The sequence below is a fragment of the Lycium ferocissimum genome, chromosome 9, assembly GCF_029784015.1.
Source record: "Lycium ferocissimum isolate CSIRO_LF1 chromosome 9, AGI_CSIRO_Lferr_CH_V1, whole genome shotgun sequence".
Taxonomy (NCBI): domain Eukaryota; kingdom Viridiplantae; phylum Streptophyta; class Magnoliopsida; order Solanales; family Solanaceae; genus Lycium; species Lycium ferocissimum.
In genome coordinates, this window is record NC_081350.1 from 44,302,296 (window position 1) to 44,315,591 (window position 13,296).

At 29.8% G+C, this 13,296-nt stretch overlaps 1 protein-coding gene and 1 pseudogene across 2 annotated transcripts in view; one reads left to right on the forward strand and one right to left on the reverse strand.

Moving 5' to 3' along the window:
• The first annotated feature begins 1,303 nt into the window (after window positions 1-1,303).
• The window catches only part of LOC132031013 (protein CfxQ homolog), a 32,369-nt gene continuing 20,376 nt past the window's right edge, over window positions 1,304-13,296 (forward strand). The window contains exon 1 of one of the 2 annotated variants that reach the window (XM_059420848.1): window positions 1,304-1,633. In XM_059420848.1, coding sequence (XP_059276831.1) covers window positions 1,496-1,633 — 138 coding nt within the window. In that variant the 5' untranslated portion in view covers window positions 1,304-1,495. The remainder of the gene's footprint in view (window positions 1,634-13,296) is intronic. The other variant, XM_059420847.1, reaches the window with a different exon arrangement.
• LOC132029472 (proline-rich receptor-like protein kinase PERK1) lies at window positions 5,914-9,511 on the reverse strand (annotated as a pseudogene).

Consider the following 13,296-nt stretch of genomic DNA (forward strand, 5'->3'; position numbering starts at 1 on the left):
TCATTCTATAACTAGCACAGTTCTGTCATTCAGATAAGGGATTCAGATAACAAAGAAAATGAAATGGCCCAACAGAAAACCCATTTTCATTGGGCCTTGGGAAATTTTAGCCCAATCCAAGAATGTGATAGACTTGATGGTTTGTTGTTGATAAGTTTGCAGCAGCTCAACCCAAACAACAATAATAGGAAATGTAGCACAAATCCGCCCTGCAGAATTTATAAAACCAAGAAGTGACATACAAATCCATATCAAAATTTAGGTGGACTTATTAACCCATATACTTCAAATTCTACCATTTTTTTCCGATTGAGGTTCAAACCTCCAAACCCAAAGAGCAAAATCAGGCGCTCAACCAACAAGCCAAGCACCATTTAGTGTCAAGGGTGTCATTTCTTTCAATATACCCTTTTATGCATAGTATTAATATATATGTTTAGCAAAAAATTTCCGATGAAGCGATGTGGCTTGACACGCCTTTGTTAAACGTGAGTCCGCTCCTGCCGCATAGCTAATACATGTATAAGTTATGAGAAAATGTATTATTTTGTGCAGGACAAAAGATGGAGTAACTAATACATACTCCCTCGTTCCAAAAAGATTGTCTTGGTTTGATTTGACACGGAGTTCAAGAAATAAAGGAAGAGTTTTGAAATGTGTTGTCCAAAATAAGCCTTAGATATTTGGGTGGCGGTAAATTATCTGATAAAATTAATTTTTTTATAAATATAGAAATGTGTCAATTTTTTTCGGATAAACTAATAAGAAAAGTAAGACAATCTTTTTTGGGATGGAAGGAGTAATAACTAAAGCTCATAAATAATCTTTACATAAAATAATACATATATTCCATCATAACTAATCTTTGCATTATTAATACATGTGTAACTCTGACCAGCTACTGAACGACCCCGAGTGTATAAAATATTGAGAAAATTACACTGTATGTTAATTGGGACAATAATGCTACTAAAAGTGACCCATTTTTTTTAATTCTTACAAAAATGACCCAAACTTTTCTCTTTCGGCTCTCTCTCTTTGCCTCTGTATATGTTTATATATGTTAATATAAGTGATTGTTGTATATGTTTGTATATGTCTATAAATATTTGTATATTTTAGATTATTTTTTGTAATGTAAATTTTGAGCTTTTTTTTCCATGATAAATGATAACTTATATATTTCTGAAATTTTTCCTAAAATTAAAGGCCAGATACTCCTATAAAAGGACAAAAAATAAAAGGTTTCCATAATGGTATCCAGCTATTAAAGCCATAAAATTAGGATTAAAAAATCACCGGCCACGGCTTACTAGATTGCTGTTTTCGTGTACGCAATGCAGCATCTTCCATTCCCTTTCATTCATTTTCATTTCACTTCCCCTGAGAGAACTTAAAACCATTTTTCAATTTTCATTCCACCGACACTATAAAATTCTGTTATTCCCTTTACCTCTCCATATCTGAGAGAGGAAAAATAGAAATAGAAAAGAATATGCAGAGGATACGAGATCAACGGTCAAGATCATCAAGAAACATAACAATTCATGGATTAGCACAATCTGGTGATGTTGTTGCATTCAAAAAGTTGCTTAATGAGAACCCTTCTCTTCTCAATGAACGCAACCCTGTTGTACGATCTCTATCTCTTTCCCTCTCTGGCTTTATATATTACTATTCTCTTTGTCCCAAATTATCTGTCGTGATTTCTAAAAATATATGTCTCAGATTATTTGTCGTTTTAAAATTAGAAGTTCAATACAAAATTAATTACTCCCTCCGTCTCAAAAAGATGTCTTAGTTTGACTTGATACGAATTTAAGAAATAAAAGAAATAATTTTAAAATGTGTGGTCCCAAACAAGATATCTCGTAAAGTTATATTATTTCTAAATATAGAAATATGTCAATCTTTTTGGGACAAGCTAATAAGAAAGTGAAGATAATATTTTTTTTGGGACGGAGGGAGTATATTTTTCCCATTTCGCGTTATTGTTGTTGAAGACTATAAACACTTCAATTATGAATAATGTTATGATTGTTCAAATATCAATGTAGGGTAAAATAGTTTAAGAAAAGCCCTTCTAATTAATGTGTCTTAAGGGCTGTGTAATCAGATAATTTGAGAGAGAGTATTTCTTTTTGTTTTTATACTCGTGCAAGAAGTGCTATATGTACAAAAAGGCTATTGCATTTCCAAAATGGTAGTGTTTTTCTTAGCTAGAACCATAAAGGTGATTTTCCCATATGTCAAAGCCTTGACAGAGTTTGTTGGTACCTGTGCTGGTGGAGTAGCAGGTGCCCTTGTCGAGGAAGATGGCCCAACACCATGATTATTTGTAAAAAAAAAAAGCATTTGTAGGTTTCATGTATATTCCCGATGATGACCCTCCACCATCTGTCGGCGGTGGTGGAGTTGATGTTGCTGGTGGGGTCGGACTTGTTGCTGGAGGTGATGGGGTGGTTGTTGGTGGTGGGGTTGCTGCCGGTGGGGTTGGGGTGGCCGGAGGAGGAGCTTGTGGAGTTGACAAAATTACTTGGCCATTTTAGGAGAATATTTTCAGGTGACCCTTCTATATATATATAGAGAGAGAGAGAGAACCGTTCTATATATATATATATATTATATAGAGAGAGAGAGACACACATATATATTATATATAGAGAGAGAGAGACACACAGAAATAAATGCGAACTCTACAAAGAATTGGTTAGAACTTTTAAAACTTTGTTAGGAAGAATTGTGGTTATTTGTAGAGTTTTGTATAGCTTTTTGTTTCTCCGTAAGGAATTTTGCTCTTTTAGGCATCTCCAATCCATTGCACCATTTTTTACATCAAAATGGTGCAAATTAACTCTAACCAATTGCACCATTTTTTGCATAAAAAAAGAATATTCTTTTTATATTCTTCTCTCTCTCTTTTATATTATATTATTTTCTTTTACTTAAATTTTATTTTTAATTTCATAAAAAAATCCTTTTTTTTTTTTTCTTTTTTACATATCCATCTCATGTAATTCATAATCTTTTATTATATAATCATTTAATATAAAATTATTTTATACCATAAAATTTTAAATAATATAAATTATAAGCAAATATTATACGTTATACATATTAATGGATAATTCAAATAAAAGTGAAATCATTGATAAAATATAATTAAATAAATACTATTACATTAAGGTAGAATTTATTTTAATTTCTACATAAATATTCAACTTCCATGATTAGTACGTTGCTCTCATAAATGCTCTACTAATGCATTGAAACTAAAAGAATTTAAAGAAGAAAATAAAATTTTATTGTCGAATTTAGATTCTATTGGTGATCCAAATATTCGTGAATTTATTCGACAAGAACAAAAACGAATAATGGATAAAAGAAGTCAACAATTTCAACAGCCACAACCACAACAATCCTCTGCCCCATACACTCAATATTTTAATGATATTGATGGATCTGGAAACGACCTACCAGAGTACTAAATTATTGTTATAATTTTCTAAATTATTATGTTGTTTAATGTATTTTCAATTTTAATGTATTGATCATTGTGTTGTTATTGAACATTATGTTATAATTGTGTTATATATTCGAAATTATTATGTTATTGAACATTGTGTTATTTATTAACAACATATTATATTTTATATTTGCACTTTTCATTTTTGTGATGGTTATATTTTTTAATACAATTATAACTTATAATAAAATTAACTTACAATTTTATATAAAATAATATATACGAAAATTAATTTATAAAACTTACACTCCATAATTAAGATGTAAAATTAATATTATAAGATATTACATAAAAAATAATTAGGTATATTAGGAATCTAAAATTATAAATTAAAATTTATAATATGTTAAATTAAAAGTGTTATATAATTAAAAAATAATAAAATATTAATGAATAGTAATGGTGTAGATGAATAGGTATATTAGGAATCTAAATGTAAAAATTAAAATTTATAATATGTTAAATTAAAAATGTTATATAATAAAAAAAAATAATAAATTATTAATGAATAGTAATGGTGCAATGAATAGTGTTGCACATTTGATTTTGATAACACTATTCATGCACCAAAATGGTACAAAAAGTAGTGCAAGGTTGGAGCTTCAAAATATCATTTTTTGCACTAAAATAGTATTTGGTGCAAAAAATGATGCAAGGTTGAAGATGGCCAGAGAGAGAAGAAAGAGAAAACAGACTGTTAGTGTGTATAGTAGTAGTAGTCGTTAGGAATAAAAGAGGGAAGAAGAAAAGAGATATTTATTTATTTATTCTCTAAATCTAAATAAATTATACTTTTTCTTTAACAGCTCTACTTTTTGGATTTGCTTTTCCTTTGTTTCTTTTTTTTTCAGTCTTACTGGTTTTAAATTGAGTAAAAGAGAGATTTTGGCTTTGTAATTTATTACAAATATTATTTTAATTACACAATTTTTATTTAAGATCGTCTTTGTCATATTCTCTCTAACAAATCTCATCAAGGTAGGAATAAAGTTTGCATATACTTTATCCTTTTCAGACCCTAATTATGAATTACACTGGATATGTTGTTATAATTTTTTATTTAAGATAGTGATGAATATAAACTTACTAAGAAAATTTAAAATATGAAAAACCAATTAAACACGAGAAAAGATCAAGAGGATTTGACATGGAGTAGTGTCTATACATAAAATACTTTTTTCTATTTACACGGTGTAATTTCTGTGCAAAGTGTCAATTAACTATCTTTGGATAAGAGTAGTAAGTAGGAAAAAATGACACAGAATATTTGTAATAAAACACAGGAAATCTCTGTAAAGTCATTTCATTTCCTGTTTTATTTATAGTTAGTTATATCAATCTTCTTTAAGGAGAAATCATATAATTATATACCTTTTATATTGGATAATAAAATTAAATCTTCCATAAATAAGTTGATGCTTATGAACTTATTATGGTAAAAAAAAAAAAAATATAGTCCAATTGCAATCAAACTAGATTTAAGGCGCATTTGATGGCTTAATGTATTAACTTTCTAATAATGTGTTTGTGTGTTCACATGGTCGCCGGCCGGCATAGAAGTATATATAATATATATATATATATATATATATAGGGCGCATTCAGTTTCTCTCAGTGCAATTTAATAATATATTACCATTAGTAACATATTATTAACATTAATATTACAATTCGTGTATTTTAATCTCCCTATATTTTATATATAGTCAAACCCTTTTATAATTTTATCCGAAAATTTCATGGCTGTTATAGTAAGGTGCTGTTATATATGTATAATGGTATTTGATGTTTAAATCTCATTTAGCTGTTATAACTAAAAGTACCCAAAAAAATATTTTTCTCTACTTTTGATATTATAAAATAAAATAAAATACTTGTTAATTTTAAAATCTCAATTAATTTTCATCTTTCATTAATTAAATACTGAAAATACTAATAAGTTACTAATAAATTCATAATTAGTTGTACTATACCAATAAAGATTTAAAATCTAAGGAACAAACGCATTTAAAATTAATTGAAAACTTAAACATTTCAAGTTTGACGTAAGAATTTTACGATTGTAGGTTGTTACATAAATCCCGGCCTCTTAGTGATAATATAACACTTGAATTGATTTTGAAATTTTGCAAGACTAAATCAAATTACTATGAGAAATATAATTTTTATCATTTTAGATATTCATACATGATACTATTTATTATGTGTATGATATTAATGATGACTACCATAAATTTTTAATATTTTATTTTATGTATACTGTAATATATTTTATGTGTCAAATGACCATTTAAGAAATAGAGTAAAAGAAAACAGTATAACTCATCCCTCTGTTGTAAAAGCCATTATACATACAATGAAGAACTTTTCTCATTTAAACAAAAAAAAAACACTGGAAAAGAAACCCTGTATATTGAAAAAGTAAATGACCCTTCACATCTTAAAGAGCTAGGTTGAAAGATTATACAGAAAAATGGAGTTCTTTGCACTCTTACTTCATCAAAAAAAGAAAAAAAAGAAAATGGAGTTCTTTGCACTAAGAATTCCCAGCGAAGCCTTTACTTCCACTGAATCCTCTGCTATCTTTCCATTTCCCTTGTATGTTGGCCTTCGCTACTTGATCCAGACGGGTATAGCCCAGATTCACTTGTCGGATTACTGTACTGATCAATACTGTTATATTCTTGACTTGTCGGTAGTGCTATCATCCTGAATTTCTTCATGTCTTCGTTGTATTGGAGTGCATCGTAATCTGAACTTGTATATGAACTGTATACTGTGCTGTGTCCAGGTTTAATCCCGTCATTAAGGTCGGATAACGAGACATCTCCTTCTAAAGCTCTGAGAACCTGCTCAATAATTTGGTATAAATTTAAGCTTGCGGATATTATGTCTAAGTTTGCAATCTACATTTTAAAAACATTACAATTCCCAATTTTATCCGAAAATTTCAATGCGAAATGGCTTTGTATAGTAATGAATAATAATGTATTACTAATATAACTAATCTCTTCATTATTAATACCTGCATAACTAATCCTTTCATTACTAATACCTGCATAACTCTAACCGCAATCAAACTACCCCTTACAGTTTTAATCAGTAGAAAATAGCAAGAGTAGAAAGTTGAGTGTATGTGGAACTTCTAAACATCATTTTCAATATTTCTCACTTGTACAAGGTTGCAGCTTATCTTAACTCGAAAATTCCTCAATGCTTACAATGTTTTACTTTTAATGTCTATTCACTACAAATAAAATAATCTTCCATGCAAAATGGAATTTCACCTGAGTCATTTTTGGTCGGCGCTTCGCTGAATGACGGACAGAAGCAGCACAACAAGCAACCATGCGAGCCATCTCGTTATGGTTATAATCATTACCTAGCCGACGATCAACAAGGGCATCAAACTTTTCATCTTCTAAAGCTTGTGTGAGCAATGGCCGTGCCTGAAACAAACAGAACATAAATCAAAACTGTAGAACTAGTGGAAGGAAAATTAAAGACGGGCCCACACGTCTGCATAATTACTACTCACCCAGTCCACCAAACTATTTTCTATGTATGACTGATTGGAATCAACAGGCCGACGTCCAGTTATCAACTCTAGAAGCATTACACCAAAGGAGAATACATCTGATTTATCCGTAAGTTTTCCTGAAGACGCATATTCTGGAGCCAAATACCTAGGATAGGCAATAACGAAGAAACACGTCAAGTCTACTTGATGATCAAATGGAAAAGAAGCAGCAAACCAAAATAATAGCCAGCAAATGTATATTTTTGTATATTAATTGTTATATACAAATAATATACATATCTTATACATAATTATATGTATATTTTTTGGGTGAGCAACCAAATGTGTAAAAAGCCCTGTTTTTAATCAGGAATATCAATAACAAGGTTAAGAAAAGGAAGTAACTAATTATGACACAAGAATCCAAGTCTTACCCAAAAGTTCCCATCACTCTGGTGGAGACATGAGTATTAACATCAGAAGTTAGCTTAGCAAGTCCAAAATCAGCAACCTGAAAAACAAAAATTAGGGCCGGACCACAAGGGTCCAAAACCACCTTTGCATTGAGGATACAGTATTTACTAGATAAGTACAACTGAATTCAGCTTCTGATGGAAACCATAATGTATAATTTACAAAAGCTACTTATAAAAGGGATTGGAAAATCACCGCAAATGATTCAAAAATCACACAAACAAAATGCTACATATTCTTAAATCGACATGCAAAAGACTGTTACCTTGGCCTCAAAATTGAAGTCGATAAGTATATTAGCTGCCTTGATATCACGATGAATGATTTTAGGTTGACCTGTGAGAGAAAACGATTCATTTCACATACATGATTTATTAACCATGGAAATCAAGAATAAGAAAGAGAGAAAAAACGTACAGTCTTCATGCAGATATGCCAGTCCTTTAGCAGACCCTAGAGCAATCTTTAGTCGCGTTGGCCAATCCAATGGAGGCCTTCCCTTTCCTAAGAAATTCCAAGTATAAGAATTTGGATTAGTAGACAGATCAAAGATGTTCATTATCCAGGATTTGAAGCTTTTTCTATTAGAGAGGGAGTAAATTAGATTTACCGTGTAAATGAAATTCCAAAGTATTGTTTGGAACAAACTCATAAACGAGCAATCTTTGAGCACCAGTAATGCAGTATCCAACGAGAGACACAAGATGCTTGTGATGTACTCGGCTAATAATCTCAACTTCCGCCTGAAATTCACGTTCACCTTGTCCGCTCCCAGCCTTAAGCTGTTTAACTGCAACCTCTTTCCCATTACAAGGAAAAAAGTGCACATAGCCAAAACCACCTTGTCCAAGAAGGTTAGCATTTGAGAAGCCATCAGTTGCCCGCACCAATTCCTCATATGTGAATGTGCTCTGTGAGGAGAAACCTAAGGACGCGGCTTATAAGACAAATTGTCATAAGACTCTCAAAACACCCAATGGCTTATACATGACCTCTCTATAGTAGTCATTCTCTATAACAATCATTTTCTCAGTGAGACCGATCTTTCATGTAATATTTATTATAATATGTTCTCTATAACAACATTACGCTATAGTAGCAAAAAAATATCTAAACAAACGAATGATGTTATATAGAGGTTTGCTAATATCTCAGACACCCATCAAGCAGTTTGCCTATTATTAACAAAATTACAATATTTCAAGCTCATCACTTTTTATCACAGCTAATTATCTGATAATTGATACTAAACCCCACAAAGCCTTTTTACAATAAAACTAGATGGTCAAAAAAAGTCAACAACCTCGTGTTCATGATTAACCAGAACTAAAATTGTACATAATGGATGACAAAATTTTGTCATAATGCAAAATTCTGTAAATATTCACAGGAAAAGCTATCCACAGAGATTGGTATGGAGGAAAATATTTCTCAAAAATTGCTTTCCAATTTTGTTGGTTTTGGAAAAATATTTCTCTAGGAAAACAAGTCCTTAAAAATGAGGAAAATGGCTTCCCTAATAGAACATTTTGCATGGAAAATATTTTCCTTCATACCAAACACACCCTTAAAAGCTTGAATCTTTATGCATTTCAACAGAAAATGCCCAAAAAAGGTACTGAATAGTCCAGGCTCCAGAACAAGTATATTTGATGAATTAAAAAAATGTGTAAGAGATAATTAAAATGAAAATAAAACAAGATCTTACCTTTGACCCCTAGAAAAATAGCCATTATTATAGAAGTTTCAAATTCCACAGGCTGGAATTTGAAACTCCACTTGAAAAAAAAGTGTAACAGATAACTCAAACCAAATTCGGCTTGAAAAAATATAAACAAGATGTTACCTTTGACTCCTTGTGGTGGTGGTGGTGGAACATAGTTGTTCCTCTTCTTCTTCTTCTTGTAACATACAAACAACAAACTCAACACTAACAGTATTACAACACCACCAATACCAATTCCCACAACTACCCTTGTCGATATTCCCATTCTATATATATATATATATATATACACACCACAGAAATGAATGTGAACACTACAAAGAATTGGTTAAAACTTAAAAACTTTATAATAATGTGTTGGTGTGTTCAAATGGTGCCTGGCCGGCATAGAAGAATTACTACTTTACTTACTATATATTTTTATACTATATAAGCATATTAGTTGGGGTGGTGGAGCGGTCAAAATATATATATATATATATATATTATGATTCCCATGGAAGCGGTGGAAAAAAAAAAATATTTAAAATGGAAAAAGGGGGAGATTCCAAAGCGGTGGAAAAAAAGGGGAGAGTGCCGCGCCGGTGGAGGAGGAAAAAATTCCGTAATATGGAAGAAAAAAAAAGAGTCCCGCGCCAGAATAATGACAAATTTCAAGCGACCCTTCTATATATATATATATATCCCAGAAATGATCTGTGAAAGTCAAAGAATGGTGGGTTTATAATAATGTGTTGGTGTATTTCACATGGTGCCCGGCCAGCATAGAAGAATTACTACTATATATATATTTTTTTATACTATATAAGCATATGAGTTGGGGTGGTTTCGTCGTTAAAAGTGGACCCCATTCTAAAAAGATCAAGCATCGTTAAAAAAAAAAAAAAAGTTGCACCCCTTAAAATTCATGTTTAAAAAAAAAAAAAAAAAAAGTTTCCTCTATTAAAAAATAAGTTTTGTTTTTTCTATATAAAAAAAAAAACGTTTATATTTTAAACAAATAAAAATTTTCTCCAACTTCAATTAATTAAAACAATTTATTTTTTCATAAAGCATTTAGAAGGTCATTTTTTTTCAAAAGTGGACCCCATTCTAAAAAGATCCAAGCATATTAAAAAAATAAAAACTACTTTTCTCCAACTTCAATTAATTAAGAACTGAAGTTTATTTTTTTCAAAAAAAGCTCGTATTATTAAAAAAATTTTTAAAAAAACATCACCAACGTTTGACCTTATTTAAAAAATAAAAAAACTTCAATTAATTAAGAACAAGTTTATTTTTTCGAAAGTATTATTAAGTTTAATGAGTCATTTTTCGTCGGTAACGGAAGACTTATATTTTGCATCCTCAAACCGACACTTGGTTTTGTTTTCTCCATAACATTTGATTTGGTTTGACCTCCAAAAACAAATAAAATATTTGGTTTTAAAAAATAACCGAAGAAATAAGAACAAAATTATATACATAAATTTTATAATTATTTATATATATAATATTAGTTTTTCATAAAAAATTAAAATATTTTATAAAATCATTAATTTTTGATTTTTGGTCACCTTTCACCTTGTTTAAGACCTCCATTCTTTAAGATTTAAACAAATAAAAAACTTTTCTTTTAACTTCAATTAATTAAGAACAATTTAAAAGACAAAGTAGAACTAATTAGAATAAACAAAATCCCAATAAAAGTTGTCAAAAAACAATTTTTTTTTTCCGAACAAAGATATATCAACCATTGATATTAGAAATGAAAAGGGACTAATATTTTTCAATAATAAACTAAAAGGCAACTGAAAGGCCATAAAAGAAACGAAAATGGAACTCGCTTTTAGACAAAAAAATACTTCTTTTTGTCTTTCTTTAACAAGTTTTTAAATTTCTCCTCTTTGGTACATGCTGATTCTTGGGATTGTTATTATTTCAATTTTAATCAATTGAGGGCAAAGAGATAATTAGTAGTTTGGGAATGAAAAATCAAAGTTTTTTTTATATTTTCATTTTTAATTTTAGGTTTCTTTATATTTAATAAATATGTATGTTTTCCCTTTGAGTAAAAGACTATGTTATTTTATTTCTTGAATTAATGTATTAAGATGGGGTTGTAATGGTTTTGAACTGACTAAATCATTTTGTCTTAATGAAAGTATTCTTGAAGCTTTTGGTGGGTTTATGTCCCATTTGAAAATGTGTTCTTTATGGTCTTGAAAAACACCTAAAATTGCATTTGATAGGTGTAATAATGGTAAAAAACTTTTCTCCTTTGGAAGCTGAGATAAAAGATAAAGAAAAATTTGGGAAATTTTTGGGATTATCAATGGGGTTAATATCTTTAATGTACGGTGCTTTTGGTGTGTTGGGATATTTTGCTTTTGGTGATGAAGATTTAAGAGATATTTAAACAAATAATTACTACTAATCTTAAATTAATTAAAAAAGTTTATTTTTTCAGATGGCTTAGTGTTTTGAGGTCATTTTTGAAATTTGTCTTTGCATAAATTTGTTTACGTTTGACCTCCATTCTTTATAATTAAACAAATAAAAAACTTTTCTCCAACTTCAATTAATTAAGAACAAGTTTATTTTTTCAGAAACGCGCTGTATTTGAGGTCATTTTTTTTCGGTAACGGAAGACTCTGTTTTGCACCTCACCTTACGTTTTACCTCCATTCTTTATATTTAAACAAATAAAAAACTTTTCTCCAACTTCAATTAATTAAGAACAAGTTTATTTTTTCAGAAACGCGCTGTATTTGAGGTCATTTTCGTCGGTAACGGAAGACTCTGTTTTGCACCTCACCTTACGTTTGACCTCCATTCTTTATATTTAAACAAATAAAAAACTTTTCTCCAACTTCAATTAATTAAGAACAAGTTTATTTTTTCAGAAACGCGCTGTATTTGAGGTCATTTTTGTCGGTAACGGAAGACTCTGTTTTGCACCTCACCTTACGTTTGACCTCCATTCTTTATATTTAAACAAATAAAAAACTTTTCTCCAACTTCAATTAATTAAGAACAATTTAAAAGACAAAGTAGAACTAAAATAAACAAAATCCCAATAAAAGTTGTCAAAAAACAATCTTTTTTAACAAAGATCCAACCATTGATATTAGAAATGAAAAGGGACTAATGGGTTTCAAGAATAAACTAAAAGGCAACTGAAAGGCCATAAAAGAAACGAAAATGGAAAATACATTGCACGCAAAAATCTTTCTTTAACAAGTTTTTAATTTCTCCTCTTTGGTTGCTGATTCTTGAGTTTATTATTATGTTCAATTTTAATCCCCTAGACATAATTTTAGTGCATTATAAATCTATTATATTTTTTTTTTTGAGAGGATACGGGAGGTGGGAACACGAAGAAGAGCGCGTTTTTTATATTAATGTTGTTGACCCATTAATCTTTTGCCACGCACTTGTAATGTTGATAGTTTTAATCCATATATCTCCATGAATTTGACCCATTTCATCATACTGTGTTCTTTTATGGTTGAAGGTAAAACCTTCAAGCCCTAATTTGTTCAGTTTTCCATCAACACATTCAACACAATGAGATAAAACTTTGAATTTAAACACAAATTTCTCAAAAAAATTTTAGAATGGGAATTAATATCTTTAATGTATGTAGATCTTTTGGCTCAAGGGATATTTTGCTTTTGTGTCGAAATGGTGATATTCCAGCTGGTTTTTCCCCTATCGATTTCAGCTCCCTAAATTTACTCTTTTGCTTTGACCGAGCTTTCACACGTCATTAAGCAAAAAATCAAGTCTTTAAATTGATTGAGGAAAAGAAAATTTTTATATTTCTAATTTGTTAAATTCATTAAAAATCACAAAATTAGTGGATAATTTTGTTAAATTATTAAAATTATCACAAAATTAGTGTGATGTAAGATGAAAACATAATTTTTTTTGAAAAGAGAAAACTCAAGTTGGTTGGTCTGAAATTGTGACATTGATGGATGGATTCCAAAAGTCTCAAATGGAGGAAATTTAGAAGAAAATAAAAAGAGAAAAAAAAAGAAAGAGTGGGAAGAACAGAGAAAGGGA